This window comes from Elephas maximus, chromosome 9 (genome assembly GCF_024166365.1).
Source record: "Elephas maximus indicus isolate mEleMax1 chromosome 9, mEleMax1 primary haplotype, whole genome shotgun sequence".
Taxonomy (NCBI): domain Eukaryota; kingdom Metazoa; phylum Chordata; class Mammalia; order Proboscidea; family Elephantidae; genus Elephas; species Elephas maximus.
Window position 1 is genome coordinate 45,226,083 of NC_064827.1, and position 17,777 is coordinate 45,243,859.

General features: G+C 38.1%; 1 protein-coding gene across 9 annotated transcripts in view; it reads right to left on the reverse strand.

Moving 5' to 3' along the window:
* The window catches only part of RNF38 (ring finger protein 38), a 172,264-nt gene that overhangs the window by 30,992 nt on the left and 123,495 nt on the right, over positions 1-17,777 (reverse strand). For all 9 annotated transcript variants that reach the window (XM_049896479.1, XM_049896478.1, XM_049896477.1 and 6 more), the window contains one exon: positions 11,541-11,754. In XM_049896479.1, the coding sequence (XP_049752436.1) occupies positions 11,541-11,754 (214 nt within the window). The remainder of the gene's footprint in view (positions 1-11,540; positions 11,755-17,777) is intronic.

Consider the following 17,777-nt stretch of genomic DNA (forward strand, 5'->3'; position numbering starts at 1 on the left):
CAGCATAACTAGATGGTGCCTAGCTACCACCACCGATCGCTGTGACTGGGGTCACAATAGAGGGTCCTGGACACAGCTGGAGAAAATTTAGAACAAAATTCTAACTCACAAAAAAAGACCAGGCTTACTGGTCTGACAGAGACTGGAAAAACCCTCAGAGTATGGCTCACAGACACCCTTTTAACTCAGTACTAAAGTCACTCCTTAAGTTCACCCTTCAGCCAAAGATTATACAGGCCCATAAAACAAAATGAGACCAAATGTCCACACCAACCCAGGGGGGCAAGGCAAAAAGGCAGGAGAGAACAGAAAAGCTGGCAAAGGGAACCCAAGGTCCAGAAGGGGAGATTGCTGACATGTTGTCGAGGGTTGGCAACCAATGTCACAAAATGGTATGTATATTATTTAATGAGAAATTAATTTGCTCTGTAAACCTTCATCTAAAGCAGAATAAAAAAGAAAACCAAATCTGAAAAAAAAAAAAAGAAATGTTAAAAAAAAAAATTCTGGTCTGTTACCATGATGCTTCCCTCAGCCATGGCTGAAGTGGGTAGAACCGGCTGGAAGCCCTGCTTTCTTATTTTTTAAATTTTTCAATGGTAGTTTTTTCTTTACACTTTTTATTATGAAGAATAGTAGTATGAAGCCCTAATTCCATCACTCAGCTCCAGGAACTATCAAACCATCTACTTCACCCCTTTCTGTATTTTGTTAAAGCAAATCCCAAGAACCCAACATTTAGTCAATAAATATTTCAGGATTTATTTCTAAATGTAAGAACACTTTAAAAAACAACCACAATAGTATTAACATACCTTTAAAAGTTTTCTAAAAAATCAAATATGTAGTCAGTCAAAATTTCAAGTCTCATCAATATCATACATAATTCTTTAAAATTTTAAACAGGTTATTCCCTTTTTTTCATTCGGGATCCAAAAAAGGTTTACCTATTACAATTGACTGATGTCTTTTAATTTATAGTTTTCCTCTGCATCTCTTCTCTTTTCACCATTAAGTATGATGTTTGAAGTACGTTATCTAAAACTATTGTAGGTCTGTTTCTATCGGTTCTCACGTAGTCTTTTTTTTCTTTGTGTACTCAGTTAATTTTGAATGCTTACTGCTTACTGAGAAAAATTATTTTGGGGAATTCTTTGAGAACTAGAATGACGGTTCCTTCCTCTAGGGAGGGTTTGCGTCTGTTTTCTAGGCCCTTGCAGTCCTAATAACCTTAAGCTAACATGGCAGACTGGTATGACTTTGGGTTGCAAATTATGTTTTCTTCTGATCATTCTCATCCTGAGGCTACTGCCCTTTTAAGGTACTACAGTATGTAGGAAGGGTCTCCTATTAAGCTCCCTAAATTTAAGTGGCCTTTGATTTCTGTCCTTATCCCCTTGATAGACTTAAAATTGAAGTTCGAGTTTGCCAAATTGCCTCCAGGACAGAATTGGCATCCCTGGTTTCCTTTATATTTTGGCCTGGCCATTATTTCCAATCTTTTAGCTCTTTTGATGCTTTTAGGATACTGTTAGAATGTTCTGATTAACCTTGCCTACCACTTCTGGGAAATGAAAATCCTGTCTCTACTTTAAAAGCTTTCATTAGAAGTGACAGCTACATTTTATCTTTTTGCGTCTATTAAAATAAAATCAAACATTTTCTCTTTATATTCTTAATGAAACCAATTACACCTTGAAAGATGAGCCTATCCCGCACTGCTAGAATAAACTACAGTAATATATATTTTTAATTCTAATAGATTCTTTAATACATAGCTAGCTCTGACTTATTATTTAAACTACCTTCACTGTATTCAAAAGGGAATCCAGTTGATAGTTTTGCTGTACTATTTATAAGGTTTCATTATTACGGTTATGCTAGCTTCATTAAAATATACTTGGGAAGCTATTTCTATAGTCTGGAATAGTTTAAATTGGAATTATCAGTTCTTTAAAGGTTAGACAGAATTCAAAATGAATTTCTAAAGAGAAATTTTGGATTATGCTTTCAATTTCTGCTATAGTTACTGGTTTTCTACTTCTTGGTTTTTTCTGACATTTACATATGCAATCTTCATTTCCCAATATGTACACCCAACATGTAATGTTACAAAAATCAGGTCCCATCTTTTCTGAAATGCAGCCTTTTTCTTTCTTTGGCTCCACCTCTAACTACCCGCTCCCTTCACCTTAGCATTCACCCTCCCTCCGAGCCTAGTATACATTTCTTCATGCTCATATAATCCTATGTGCACATACATATTTAGTCATTATGCCTTACAAAACAGGACATTATAAACACTTTTCTGAATTTTGCTTTTCTTGTGCAACAACATCCTGCAGAAATCCCTCACATTCCTAACATAATTCTAATTAATTCTTTACAATGACTACAAAATCCAAAAACCAGACCCGCTGCCATCGATTCTGACTCACAGCAACCCTATAGGACAGAGCAGAACTGCCCCATAGGGTTTCCAAGGAGTGGCTGGTGGATTTGAACTGCCAACCCTCTGGTTAGCAGCCAAAACCCACAACCACTGCACCACCAGGGCTCATAATGACTACACTTCATGGTAAAAATGTATCATAATTTATTCTACTAATGACAAGCAATCACTGCTCCCTGTTTTTTGCCACCTCGAGCTATGCTACAATAAACAACCTTTTATACATACCTTATACTACAGTAGAAACCCTGGTGGCGTAATGGTTAAAAGCTACAGGTGGTAACCAAAAGGTTGGCAGTTCGAATCTACCAGGCGCTCCTTAGCAACTCTATGGGGCAGTTTGATTCTGTCCTTTAGGGTCGCTATGAGTCAGAATCGACTCGATGGCGACGGGTTCGGTTTTTTTTGTTTTTATTATATTCCAGCGCTTTTATTTCTGAGGTATTTTTGGGAATGAGATTGCTGGATTTAAGAGTCATATCTACCGTACTTTAAGTTTAATTAGACAATTCCAAACGGCCTTACAAAATGGGTATTAACACCATCAGTGCATAAGGGTATCCTAATCCCTACATCCTTGCCCACAATAGAATAGGTTATCTGAATTTTTCTGGTAAGTACGGTGGGTATCACTATAACTCACTGTTACTTTAATTTGCATCTCCTTGACAACTGGAAAACCTTTTCAAGTATCTGTTGACAACCTCTTGTGGGAATTGCCTGTTCATATATTTCAGCCATTTTTCCATTGTATTGTCTTTCTCAATTTATGAGAGCATTTTGTATAATATCAACCTTTCGCTATCAGCACTCATTTGTTTTTCAGATCTATTTTTTTAGGTTATATCTTTCCCTAACAAAAGTTGTATCTATGTGTGTGTGTTTTAATGTAGTCTAATACTTTTCTACTTGTCTTTTAAATAAAGCTTCTGGATGTCCAGTCTTGGTTAAGGTAAGATCTCTACTCCCACAACGCTTTTAAATGTAGTCTTCTAGATTTCTTAGGTTTTTAAAAAATAAGTTTAGTAACAAGACACAAAATAAACATACAAAAACCAGCTGGATCCCACCACATGAACAAAAAGAACGTCAAAGAGGAAATCACCAAATCAATACCATTTACAGTAGCCCCCAAGAAGATAAAATACTTAGGAACAAATCTTACCAGAGATGTAAAAGACTTACACAAAGAAAACTACAAAACACTTCTGCAAGAAACCAAAAAAGACCTACATAAGTGGAAAAACACACCTTGCTCATGGATAGGAAGGCTTAACATTGTACAAATGTCTATGCTACCAAAAGTGATCTATATATTTAATGAAATTCTGATCCAAATTCCAACAACATTCTTTAATGAGATGGGAAAACAAATCACCAACTTCATACGGAAGGGAAAAAGGCCCTGGAAAAGTAAAGCATTACTGAAAAGAAGAACAAAGTGGGAGCCCTTACTCTACCTGATTTTAGACCCTATTATACCCCCACAGTAGTCAAAACAGCCTGGTACTGGTACAACAACAGATACATAGGCCAGTGGAACAGAATTGAGAATCCAGACATAAATCCATCCACCTATGAGCAGTTGATATTTGACAAAGGCCCCAAAACAGTTAAATGGAGAAAAGACAGTCTTTTTAACAAATGGTGCTGGCATACTGGATATCCATCTGCAAAAAATTGAAACAAGACCCATACCTCACTCCATGCACAAAAGTGAGCTCAAAATGGATCAAAGACCTAAATATAAAAACTAAAACGATAAAAGATCAGGGAAGAAAAAACAGGGACAACGTTAGGAGCCCTGATACATGGCATAAACTGTATACAAAACATTACCAACAATGCAGAAGAAAAACTAGGTAACTGGAAGAGCTCCTAAAAATCAAACACCTATGCTCATTCAAAGACTTCACACCAAAAGAGTAAAAAGACTACCTACAGACTGGGAAAAAGTTTTTAGCTATGACATTTCCGATCAGCACCTGATCTCTAAAATCTACATGATACTGCAAAAGACAACCCAATTAAAAAATGGGCAAAAGATATGAATAGGCACTTTACTAAAGAAGACATTCAGGTAGCTAATAGCTACATGAGGAAATGCTCATGATCATTAGTTATTAGAGAAAGGCAAACCTACAATGAGATTCCATCTCACTCCAATGAGGCTGGCATTAATCCAAAAAACACAAAATAATAAATGTTGGAGAGGCTGTGGAGAGACTGGAACACTTATACACTGCTGGTAGGAATATAAAGTGGTACAATCACTTTGGAAATCGATTTGGTGCTTCTTTAAAAAGCTAGAAATAGAACTACCATGCGACCCAGTAATCCCACTCTCTGGAATATATCCTAGAGAAATAAGAGCCTTTACACCCATGTTCACTGCAGCACTGTTTACAATAGCAAAAAGATGGAAGCAACCAAGGTGCACATCAAAGGATGAATGGATAAATTAATTATGGTATATTCACACAACGGAATACTACACATCGGTAAAGAACAGTGATGAATTTGTGAAACATTTCATAACATGGAGGAATCTGGAAGGCATTATGCTGAGTGAAATTCAGTGCAAAAGGACAAATATTGTCTAAGACCACTATTGTAAGAACTCAAGAAATAGTTTAAACAGAGAAGAAAATATTCTTCAATGGTTATGAGAAGGGGGAGGGAGGGTGAGAGAGGGGTATTCACTAATTAGATAGTAGGTAAGAACTACTTTAGGTGATGGAAAAAACAACACGATACAGGCAAGGTCAACACAACTGGACTAAACCAAAAGCAAAGAAGTTTTCTGAATAAACTGAATGCTTTGAAGGCCAGCGTAGCAGAGGCGGGGGTTTGGGGACCAGAGTTTCAGGGGACATCTAAGTCGACTGGTATAATAAAATCTATTAAGAGAACATTCTGCATCCCACTTTGCAGAGAGGCATCTGGGGTCTTAAATGCTAGCAAGCGACCATCTAAGTAAGATGCATCAACTGGTCTCAACCCACCTGGATCAAAGGAGAATGAAGAACACCAAGGACACAAGGTAATTACCAGTCCAAGAGACAGAAAGGGCCACATAAACCAGAGACTACATCAGCCTGCGACCAGAAGAGATACATGCTGCCCAGCTACAACCGATGACTGTCCTGACAGGGAACACAACAGAGAACCCCTGAGGGAGCAGGAGAACAGTGGGATGCAGACCCCAAATTCTCGTAAAAAGACCAGGCTTAATGGTCTGACTAAGACTAGAAGGATCCCAGCAGTCATGGCCCCCAGAACTTCTGTTGGCCCAGGAGAGGAACCATTCCCAAACCCAACTCTTCAGACATGGATTGGACTGGACAGTGGGTTGGAGAAGAATGCTGGTGAGGAGTGAGCTTCTTGGATCAGGTGGACACTTGAGACTATGTTGGCATCTCCTCCCTGGAGGGGAGATGAGAGGGTAGAGGGTGTTAGAAGCTGGCGTAATGGACATGGAAACAGAGAGTCGAGGGAAAGAACGGGCTGTCTCATCAGGGGGAGAGCAACTGGGAGTATGCAGCAAGGTGTATATAAGTTTTTATGTGAGAGACTGACTTGTTTTGTAAACTTTCACTTAAAGCACAATAAAAAAAAAAAAGGTCTATTCTACCAAAAGCCATCTATAGATACAATGCAATTCTGATCCAAATTTCAAAGACATTTTTTAATGAGATGGAGAAACAAATCACCTACTTCATATGGAAGAGAAAGAGGCCTGGGATAAGTAAAGCATTACTGAAAAAGAACAACTAAGTGGGAGGCCTTACTCTACCTGATTTTAGAACCTATTATACTGCCACAGTATCAAAACAGCCTGGTATTGGTACAACAACAGATACACAGATCAATGGAACAGAATTGAGAATCCACACATAAATCCATCTGCATATGAGCAGCTGGTATTTGACAACAGCCTAAAGTCAGTTTAATGGGGAAAAGACAGTCTCTCTTTAACAAATGGCGCTGGCATAACTGAATATCCATCTGCAAAAAAATGAAACAATACCCATCCCTCATACCATACACAAAACCTAACTCAAAATGGATCAAAGGCCTAAATATAAAATCTAAAATGATGAAGATCATGGAAGAAAAAATAGGGACAACACTAGGAGCCCTAATACATGGCATAAACAGTATACAAAACATTACTAACAATGCACAAACACCGGAAGAGAAGCTAGACAACTGGGAGCTCCTAAAAGTCAATCACCTATGCTCAACCAAAAGAGCAAAAAGATTACCTACGGACTGGAAAGAAGTTTTTAGCTATGACACTTCTGATCAGCGTCTGATCTCTAAAATCTACATGATACTGCAAAAACTCAACATCAAAAAAAGACAAATAACCTAATTAAAAAATGGACAAAGGATATGAATAGATACTTTACTAAAGGTGACATTCAGGTAGCTAACAGATACCTGAAGAAATGCTCAGGATCATTAGCCATCAGAGAAATGCAAGTCAAAACTACAATAAGATTCCATCTCATTCCAACAAGGCTGGCATTAATCCAAAAAACACATGACATAACAGCTTATCAACAACTGAAGATAACTGGTACTTGATATGCTCTTAAGGAAAATTTGCCACATTTAAAATTGGAAAGCCACTGGAATTTAGAAAAGAATTATAACTACACAGCTTTTTAGATTTTTGGTATATATGCTAAGAATCGTGTACAAAAATTGTTCATGTCTCTGTACTGATTCTCAAAGCAACCAATAAAATATCAATTATAAAAAAAAAATTCAACTGGGTTTTCTTCAAATATATCATTACAAAAAAAAAAAAGATACAACTATGTCCTCTTGAAAATGTTTTATATCCATTACTACATTACCTTATTTCATTTGCTAAAACTTGTAAGACAGTATTAAATAAAAATGGATAGAGCAAGCCTCTCTCTAGTTGCTGATTTCTGACTCATCAGTTACGGTATTTGTGGTTAGTTTTATTCATTATATTTAAGTATTTTCCTTCTCATCTTAAATTTATAGTTTTTATGAAATTTGAACAACTGTCTTTCAACATCTATTGATATATGGTTTTTCTTCTTTCATTTGCTGATGTAATAGGAATGTTTTCATATTACATCCCCCTCTCTTCTTTGGAATAAATCTTATTTGGTCATACATAGGGTATTATTTTTTCAAAAACTTTGTTTTCTAAGTGTTTATTCACACATATAATTGTACATATTTGAGAGATTTCTTTCCTACAGTGTTTTTGAGGATTACTACCTTTATTAGCTTTTGGCATTAAAATTATACTGGCTTCGTAAAATGAAAGCAGAGATGGGGTAAGATAGATGCCAAGACACACGGAGATCTCCAAGGCACCAGGGAAGGTGAAGAGACAAGGACCTTTCCCCAGCACCGAAAGAGAGAGAAAAAAAGCCTTTTCCTGGACCTGGTGCTCTGAATTTGGACTTCAGGCTCCTGTATTATGAGAAATAAATTTGTTTGTTAAAGCCACCATTTGTGGTATCTTTGTTTAAAAAAAAAAAAAAAAATTTTTTTTTTTTTTTTGTTACAGCAGCACTAGGTAACTGACTGTCCCATTTTACAACTGAAGAAAATTCTTTGAATGTCTCCCCCATATGTGTGCATGTGTTTTTTATCATTCCTAATCTTAGTGATAATTGCTTTTTTCCCCTTATCAAGCTCACAAGAGGTGTGTCACTTTTACTGATTTTTCAAACAGGACTGGATGTTCTTTGTGCTCTTTTTTTAAAAACTAGATTTCCTTATGATTAATTTTAATTGCTTTTCCTGGTAATTTACTTATTTTAATTTCTTTCAGCTTACTCAGCTATTTGTTCATTTATTTTCAACTTTAAAAATAAACAATAAACGTTACACATTTTTCTCAGAGAACAGCATTAGGTATGTTCCATAGATTTTAATAAGATTTCTTCTTTTAATTATAATCTTGCCTCAGAAATTTCAAACATTTAAGCATTACTTTTTTTTTTTTAATTTTTCACTTATGATTTATAATTTTATCAGGTTATAACCACAAAGAATGTGGCCTGGAAAGACCTCTCTTTTAGAATTTATTATTATGTGATCAATTTTTTAAATGTTTCATGAGCATAAAGGAAGAAAATGTCTGACAGAACAATGGCATCTGGCCAAGGTCATTATATCTCCCAACTGTCACTATATCTTATTCCTTGTTTTCTATCACCCAGTGCAGTAAATGAAAAATGGGATGCTAGTTTGATTCTCTTTTGTTTGTAATTTTTTCTGTCTATGAACTTTCAAGATTTTTTTCTTCATCCTTAAATTCAGGAACTTTATAAAGATACATCTAGATTTGTGTCTTTTTGGCCTTAGGACCCCCACAGAAAACCATACAATTTTGGTCTTTACCCTCAGCCGTGCCCTGAGCTAGTTCATCAGTTCTTGGCAGGAGCAAAGAGAAATGAAGCCATGTACTTGTCTTCTCTTGGAGGCCTATGGAAAACCTGTAAGCAGAGATATGCCCGCAAGAATTGTCTACTGAATTATTCCAGAAGAAACTGGAAGGGAGAGGGAAACAGGGATACGTATTCAAACCATAACCTGTCTAGTACTTCCTAGTAATCGAAAATCAGCAATTTCCAACCAACTCTTACATGAAGTCATTCTGAGCTGTTACAACCTTGATCAACTTTGTCTAAGGAAGATATGTAGAATTCGAATTCCGATCTTTATGAAGAAGGAAGTCAACTAAAATAGTTTCATTTTATGAAACAGGACCCATACCTCTCACCACATAAAAAACTAACTCAAAATGGATCAAAGACCTAAATATAAAGCCAAAAACTATGAAGTCCATAGAAGAAAAACAGGATAACACTAGAGGCTCTAATACACATAATTAACAGGACACAAACCACAACCAACAACACGCAAGCTTTAGAGGACAAGCTGGATAACTGGGATCTTCTAAAAATTAAACACTTATGCTCATCAAAAGACTTCACCAAAAGAGTAAAAAGAGAACCTACAGACTGAGAAAAAATTTTTGGCTGTTACAAATCAGACAAAGGTTAATCTCTAAAATCTACAAGAAAATCCAACACCTCTACAACAAAAAGACAAACAATCCAATTAAAAAATGGGCAAAGGAAATGAACATACATACACATCACTGAAGAAGACAGTCAAGCAGCCAACAGACACATAAGGAAATGCTCACCATCTCTGGCCATTAAGAGAAATGCAAATCAAAACCACAGTAAAATACCATCCCACCCCAGCATGACTGGCACCAATCAATACAACAAAAAATAACAAATGTTGGAGAGACTGCAGGGAGACTGGAACTCTTTATGCACTGCTGGTGGGAATGCAAAATGATACAACCATTTTGGAAAATGATAAGGCGCTTCCTTAGAAAGCTAGAAATAGAAGTACCATATGATCCAGCAATCCCACTCCCAGAAATATATTCTAGAGAAATGAGTTGTCACATGAATGGACATATGCACACCTATGTTCACTGCAGCATTGTTCACAATAGCAAAAGGATGGAAACAACCTAGATGCCCATCAACAGATGAATGGATAAACAAACTGTGGTACATACACACTATGGATTTTAACAACGACACAGAACAACGATGAATCTGTGAAGGATCCCATAACATGGATGAATCTGGAGGACATTATTCTGAATGAAATAAGTCAATCACAAAAGGACAAATATTATATGAGACCAGTACTGTAAAAACTCTTGAAAAGATTTACATACAAAAAAGAAACAACCTTTGATGGTTACGAGGGAAGGGAGGGATAAGGATGGGAAAACACTTAATAGACAATAGATAAGTAAAAATTCTGGTGAAGGGTAAGACAGTATACAAAGTACTGGGAATGCCAGCACAACCTGTACAAGGCAAGGTCATGGTAGCACCACAGACACATCCAAACTCCCTGAGGGACCAAACTGCTGCGCTAAGGGGACCATGGTCTCAGGGAACATCTAGCTCAACTGGCATAACATAGTTTATAAAGAATATGATTTACATTGTACTGTGGTGGGTAGCACCTGGAGTCTTAAAAGCCTGTGAGCGGCCACGTAGGTTACTCCACTGGTCTCACCCCTTCCGGATCAAGGAGAATGAAGAAAACTAAAGATACAAGGGAAAGATTAGTCCCAAGGACTAATGGACCACATCTACCATGGCCTCTACCAGACTAAGTCTAGTAGAACAAGATGGTGCCCAGCTACCACCACTGACTGCTCTGACAGGGATCACAATAGAGGGTCCTGGACAGAGCTGGAGAAAAATGTAGAACAAAATTCTAACTCAAAAAGAAAGACCAGACTTGCTGGCCTGACAAAGATTTGAGAAACTCTGAGAGTATGGCCCCTGGACACCTTTTCAGCTCAGTAATGAGGTCACGCCTGAGGTTCACCATTCAGCCAAAGACTGAACAGGCCCATGGAACAAAATAAGACTAAAGGGGCGCACCAGCCCTGGGGCAGGGACTGGAAGGCAGGTGGGAACCGGAAAGCTGGTAATAGGGAACCCAAGGTTGAGAAGGGAGAGTGTTGACATGTCGAGGGGTGGTTAACCAATGTCACAGAACAATGTATGTACTGATGAGAAACTAGTTTGTCCTGTAAACCTTCATCTAAAGCACAATAAAAATAAATAAATAAAAATAAAATAGCTTCATGTTAGGTAAAACTGCTTCCTTCTGGGTAAAATTAAAAGAAATTTGCAACAATCCAATTAAGTATTATTTAGCCAGAAAGAAAAATGAAGGGACTAAGGAAAGTGAGAAGGAGTGGGGAGTCATTGCTTGAGTTTCTGTTTGGAATGATGAAGGACTTTTAGAAATGGGTGGTGGTAATGGTTGTACAACATGCTGAAATAATGTCACTGAATTGTACAGTTAAAAATGGTTACAATAGCAAAAATTTTATTATATATATTTTACTACCAAGAAATTTTAAAAAAGAAAAGAAAGTAGTTAAGAAACCTGCAACAAAACCCCCAAACAGTTTCAATAAACTACAACCAACTTTTAGCACTGGTGTTTCCAGGACATTCTGTTACTTTACCTGATCGTGTATGTCAACCATTACTGCATTCTGCTGTGGTGGATGAGCAGCGGGATGTAACAGACGAGGGGATACATTCGGAGGGTGGAAGGCTCGAGGTTCCTCTATTGCTTGCTGCTGTGCATATGGGAGATGGTGATAGTTTTCATCTTGGCTAACGGAATTATGTCGAGACAGACGATCCCTTCTTCCTCTCTGGCGCCTGACAGGAGGACTGCAATATAGTAGATGTCAAAGAGAAGGTCGATAGAATATTTACTGTTGTGATCATCAGGATTCTGTATTGTCTCTCTCTTTGCTAACCATATATCCTAATGTCAGCTTGAGTAGTAAATGACTACTGTGGTCCCCATCAGTTTTAAAAACTTAAAAATTTAAACACAGGGTATATGTTTAAAAAACAAAACAAAACAAACAAACTGGTATTCAGCTCTGAAAGTATTTACAAATCAATAGCCAGTCACTGTCTTTTTGGGGGTGGGGGGTGGGAAGGAGTTGAATCGTATTAAATTGCCATTTAGTACGTAAAAAAAGGTCAAACATCAGCAATTTCATATGGTTCAACCTAATACTTTGCTCCCCTTATTTTATTACTACTACAATGAAAGCTTTTTATCTGCATTTATTGTCAGTATTCATCATACACCTAATGGGCCCCTTGCATTTGTCCTTCTGGCTAAAACATAAAGATGTGGTACCTGTGTGTCCAAAATGACACTGGAAAATGAGAATAGAAAATACATGAAGTAACTGGAGAACATATACCAAATAACTTGTTGACAACTACAAATATAGGAAATGAGTAAATGCTGAGAATGGAAATGACTGAGAGATGGTGTCAACATAAATGTTCTAAGAATAGAGAATTTTCCATTAGGATTTGGTTACTAAAGCAAACCATTTTTACTCCCCATGTACTAACCATCTTTTTACTTTAGCAAAATTTGTAGAAAATTGCTATTGTGACTGCGCATTATTTTCTACTTCTCTACACTTCCACCTCAATTGCTTTTTTCACCAGCTCAGCACGAACGCAATTCTAAAAATTAAGAACCAAACGCCAAACAAACCCACTGTCATTGAGCTGATTCTGACTCATAGCGACCCTATAGTACAAAGGAGAACTGCGCCATAGCTGTAATTTTTATGGAAGCAGACTGCCATATCTTTCTCCCGTGGAGTGGCTGGTTGAGTTTGAACTGCCGACCTTTCGGTTAGCAGCCGAGTGCTTTAACCACTGCGCCCACCAGGACTCCTCTAAGAAGTAAAAGTCCCCCTTCAAACGTACTCTACATTAGGCAAAATGGGCCAAATACCTCCCTTCCAGGCACAGCAGCACAAAACTACCTCAGCAACTTCTTTTTATTGAGATCAGGTCACCTCTCCCTAACCTTCCCACTCTGTATACCTCTAAACCTGTTTCTTCTCATTCCTAGAGCTCCAATTCATAAGAGGACACTCTTTTACAAGATTAACTTCTCAACAGTGCTCTCAATACTGTGGCCCCAGGTTCTTGCTCTATTAACTGCTTCCTAAACCTTTATTTTTAATGTTTTTTTCCTTTTCCCTTCAAAATCTACATACTGTATTTCACTGAATTTAAAATGCTGTCTAACTCGGATCTCGCTTTTTCTTTTTTTTTTTGGTTTTTAACTTTTCATTTTGAGATAATTTTAGTAAAAGAGTTTCTATATACCCCTCACCTAGCTTCCCCTCATTTTAATATCTTCCATAACCATAGAACAATTATCAAAATTAAGAAATAACCTTGATATATATTACTAACTAAACTACAGAATTTCTTCGGACTTTACCAATTTTTCCACCAATGTCCTCTCTTTGTATTTCAGGATACAACCCAGGATCCCACACTGCAGTTAGTTGTCATGCTTCCTTGTTGCTGTTCTTGTAGTTAGGTGCCATCGAGTTGGTTCCGACTCATAGCGACCCTATACACAACAGAACGAAACACTGCCCAGTCCTGCGCCATCCTTAAAATCGTCGTTATGCTTGAGCTCATTGTTGCAGCCACTGTGTCAACCCACCTCGTTGAGCGTCTTCCTCTTTTCCGCTGACCCTGTACTCTGCCGAGCATGATGTCCTTCTCCATAGACTGATCCCTCCTGACAACATGTCCAAAGTATGTAAGACGCAGTCTCGCCATCCTTGCTTCTAAGGAGCATTCTGGTTGTACTTCTTCTAAGACAGATTCGTTCGTTCTTTTGGCAGTCCATGGTATATTCAATATTCTTTGCCAACACCACAATTCAAAGGTGTCAACCCTTCTTCGGTCTTCCTTATTCATTGTCCAGCTTTCACATGCATATGATGTGATCGAAAATACCATGGCTTGGGTCAGGCACACCCTAGTCTTCAAGGTGACATCTTTGCTCTTCAACACATTGAAGAGGTCCTTTGCAGCAGATTAGCCCAATGCAATGCGTCTTTTGATTTCCTGACTGCTGTTTCCATGGCTGTTGATTGTGGATCCAAGTAAAATGAAAGCCTTGACAACTTCAATCTTTTCTCCGTTTATCATGATGTTGCTCATTGGTCCAGCTGTGAGGATTTTTGTTTTCTTTATGTTGAGGTGTAATCCATACCGAAGGCTGTGGTCTTTGATCTTCATTAGTAAGTGCTTCAAGTCCTCTCCACTTTCAGCAAACAAGGTTGTATCATCTGCATAATGCAGGCTGTTAATGAGTCTTCCTCCAATCTTGACGCCCTGTTCTTCTTCATATACTCCAGCTTCTCGGATTATTTGTTCAGCATACAGATTAAATAGGTATGGTGAAAGAATACAACCCTGACACACACCTTTCCTGACTTGAAACCAATCAGTATCCCCTTGTTCTGTCCAAACAACTGTCTCCTGATCTATGTAAAGGTTCCTCATGAGCACAATTAAGTGTTCTGGAATTCCCAGTCTTCGCAGCGTTATCCATAGTTTGTTATGATCCGAACAGTCAAATGCCTTTGCATAATCAATAAAACAAAGGTAAACATCCTTCTGGTATTCTCTGCTTTCAGCAAGAATCCATCTGATTTCAGCAATGATATCCCTGGTTCCACGTCCTCTTCTGAAACCGGCCTTAATTTCTGGCAGCTCCCTGTTGATATACTACTGCAGCCATTTTTGAATGATCTTCAGCAGAATTTTGCTTGCGTGTGATATTAATGATATTGTTCTATAATTTCCACATTCGGTTGAATCACCTTTCTTGGGAATAGGCATAAATATGGATCTCTTCCAGTCAGTTGGCCAGGTAGCTGTCTTCCGTATTTCTTGGAGTGAGCACTTCCAGCACTGCATCTGTTTGTTGAAACATCTCAACTGATATTCCATCAATTCCTGGAACCTTGTTTTTCGCCAATGCCTTCAGAGCAGCTTGGACTTCTTCCTTCAGTACCATCGGTTCCTGATCATATGCCACCTCTTGAAATGGTTGAATATCGGCTAGTTCTTTTTGGTATAATGACTCTGTGTATTCCTTCCATCTTCTTTTGATGCTTCCTGCATCATTTAATATTTTCCCCATGGAATCCTTCACTATTCCAACTCGAGGCCTGAATTTTTTCTTCAGTTCTTTCAGCTTGAGAAACGCTGAGTGTGTTCTTCCCTTTTGGTTTTCTATCTCCAGCTCTTTGCACGTGTCGTCATAATACTTTACTTTGTCTTCTCGAGAGGCCCTTTGAAATCTTCTGTTCAGTTCTTTTACTTCATCAATTCTTCCTTTTACTTTAGCTGCTCGACATTCAAGAGCAAGTTTCAGAGTCTCCTCTGACATCCACCTTGGTCTTTTCTTCCCTTCCTGTCTTTTCAGTGACCTCTTGCTTTCTCCATGGATGATGTCCTTGATGTCATTACACAAATCATCTGGTCTTCGGTCACTAGTGTTCAATGCATCAAATCTATTCTTCAGATGGTCTCTAAGTTCAGGTGGGATATGCCCAAGGTCATATTTTGGCTCTCATGGACTTGCACTGATTTACTTCAGTTTCAGCTTGAACTTGCATATGAGCAATTGATGGTCTGTTCCACAGTCGGCCCCTGGCCTTGTTCTGACTGATGATATTGAGCTTTTCCAACTTCTCTTTCCACAGATGTAGTCAATTTGTTTTCTGTGTGTTCCATCTGGTGAGGTCCATGTGTACAGTCACTGTTTATGCTGGTGAAAGGAGGTATTTGCAATGAAGAAGTTGTTGGTCTTGCAAAATTCTATCATTCAATCTCTGGCATTGTTTCTATCACCGAGGCCATATTTTCCAACTACTGATCCTTCTTCTTTGTTTCCAACTTTCGCATTCCAATCGCCAGGAATTATCAATGCATCTTGATTGCATGTTTGATCAATTTCAGACTGCAGCAGCTGATAAAAATCTTGTTTCTTCATCTTTGGCCCTAGTGGTTGGTGCGTAAATTTGAATAATAGTTGTATTAACTGGTCTTCCTTGTAGGTGTATGGATATTATCCTATCACTGGCAGTGTTGTACTTCAGGATAGATCTTGAAACGTTCTTTTGACGATGAATGCAACACCACTCCTCTTCGAGCTGTCATTCCCAGCAGAGTAGACTATATGATTGTCTGATTCAAAACGGCCAATACTGGTCCATTTCAGCTCACTAATGCTTAGGGTATCAACGTTTATGTGTTCCATTTCATTTTTGACGATTTCCAATTTTCCTAGATTCATACTTCGTACATTCCAGCTTCCGATTATTAATGGATGTTTGCAACTGTTTCTTCTTATTTTGAGTCATGCCACATAAGGAAATGAAGGTCCCCAAAGCTATACTCCCCATCCACGTCATTAAGGTCAACTCTACTTTGAGGAGGCAGCTCTTCTACAGTCATCTTTTGAGTGCCTTCCAACCTGGGGGGCTCATCTTCCAGCACCATATCAGACAATGTTCCGCTGCTATTCATAAGGTTTTCACTCGCTAATGCTTTTCAGCAGTAGACTGCTGGGTCCTTCTTCCCAGTCTGTCTTAGTCTGGAAGCTCAGCTGAAACCTGTCCTCCATGGGTGACCCTGCTGGTATCTGAATACCAGTGGCATAGCTTCCTGCATCGCAGCAACACACAAGCCCTCACAGTACGACAAACTGACAGACACGTGGGGGCATGTTTCCTTAATCTTCTCCAATCTGTGACAGTTCCTGAGTCTTGTCATTCATAACATTGACACCTCTGAAGACACTAGTTATTCATTCTGCCGAATGTTCCTCAACCTGGATTTTTCTGGTGTTTTCTCATGATCTGACTCAGGTCATGCATTATTAGAAAAGGATACCACAAAGGTGATGTGCCATTCTCAGTGCAATATTATCAAAGGGCACATACCATTGATACACATCACTGGTGATATTATCACTGATCACTTGGTTAAGGGGCCATCTGCCAGGTCCCTCCACTACAAAGCCACCATTCTTCCCTTTGTGATTACCAAATATTTGGGGGGAGAGACTTTGAAACCATGCAAACATCCTCTTTCTGTTTAAAGTTTCACCCATTAATTTTAGCATCCATGGGTAGATCTGCAGCAAGCACTACTGTGATGTTCTAATAGTGATTTTCTATTTCTCTCATTTCTCCCAAATTTATTAACTGAAATGCTTCTGTAAAGATGATCAACTATCACTTTCTCTTCCCTCACCCCCATTTATTTAATCATTTATTTATAATCGTTAAGAATGAGAATATTAATTTTATCCTTTGGGTTATAATCCATACTAGCATTTTATTTTGTTGTTAGAATTATTCCAGCTTTGGCTCCTTATGTTTGGTTTCTCTGTCATTTCAATATGTCCTCATCCTTTTGAGCATTTCTTTAATACCTGGCACCATATGCTCCAGCCTCATCTTGTTAAATTCCCTGCTCCAGCTCAGGAATTAAGCAGTTCTCCAAAAAGCCCTGGTTGCTTTTATTGCAGAATGATATTTAGAAACAAAGATGTGGGTGCTAAGAGTGCTCACTGCTAGTAGGGTGTCACTGCTTCTAGGCTCTCTAAACAAAAAACCAAAATCCATTGCCATTGAGTTGGTTTCAACTCACAGCGACCCTATAAGTCAGAATTGACTCAACGACAGTGGGCTTGTTTTTTTTCTGGATGGTTGTACTCTTAAAATAATATATTTTTTTTATTTTTGTTTGTGTTATTTTCATTTAAATGTATTCTTTGATTTTTTAATTGTTTTTAACATGTTTCAGTGATACATAAAATACAACCATAG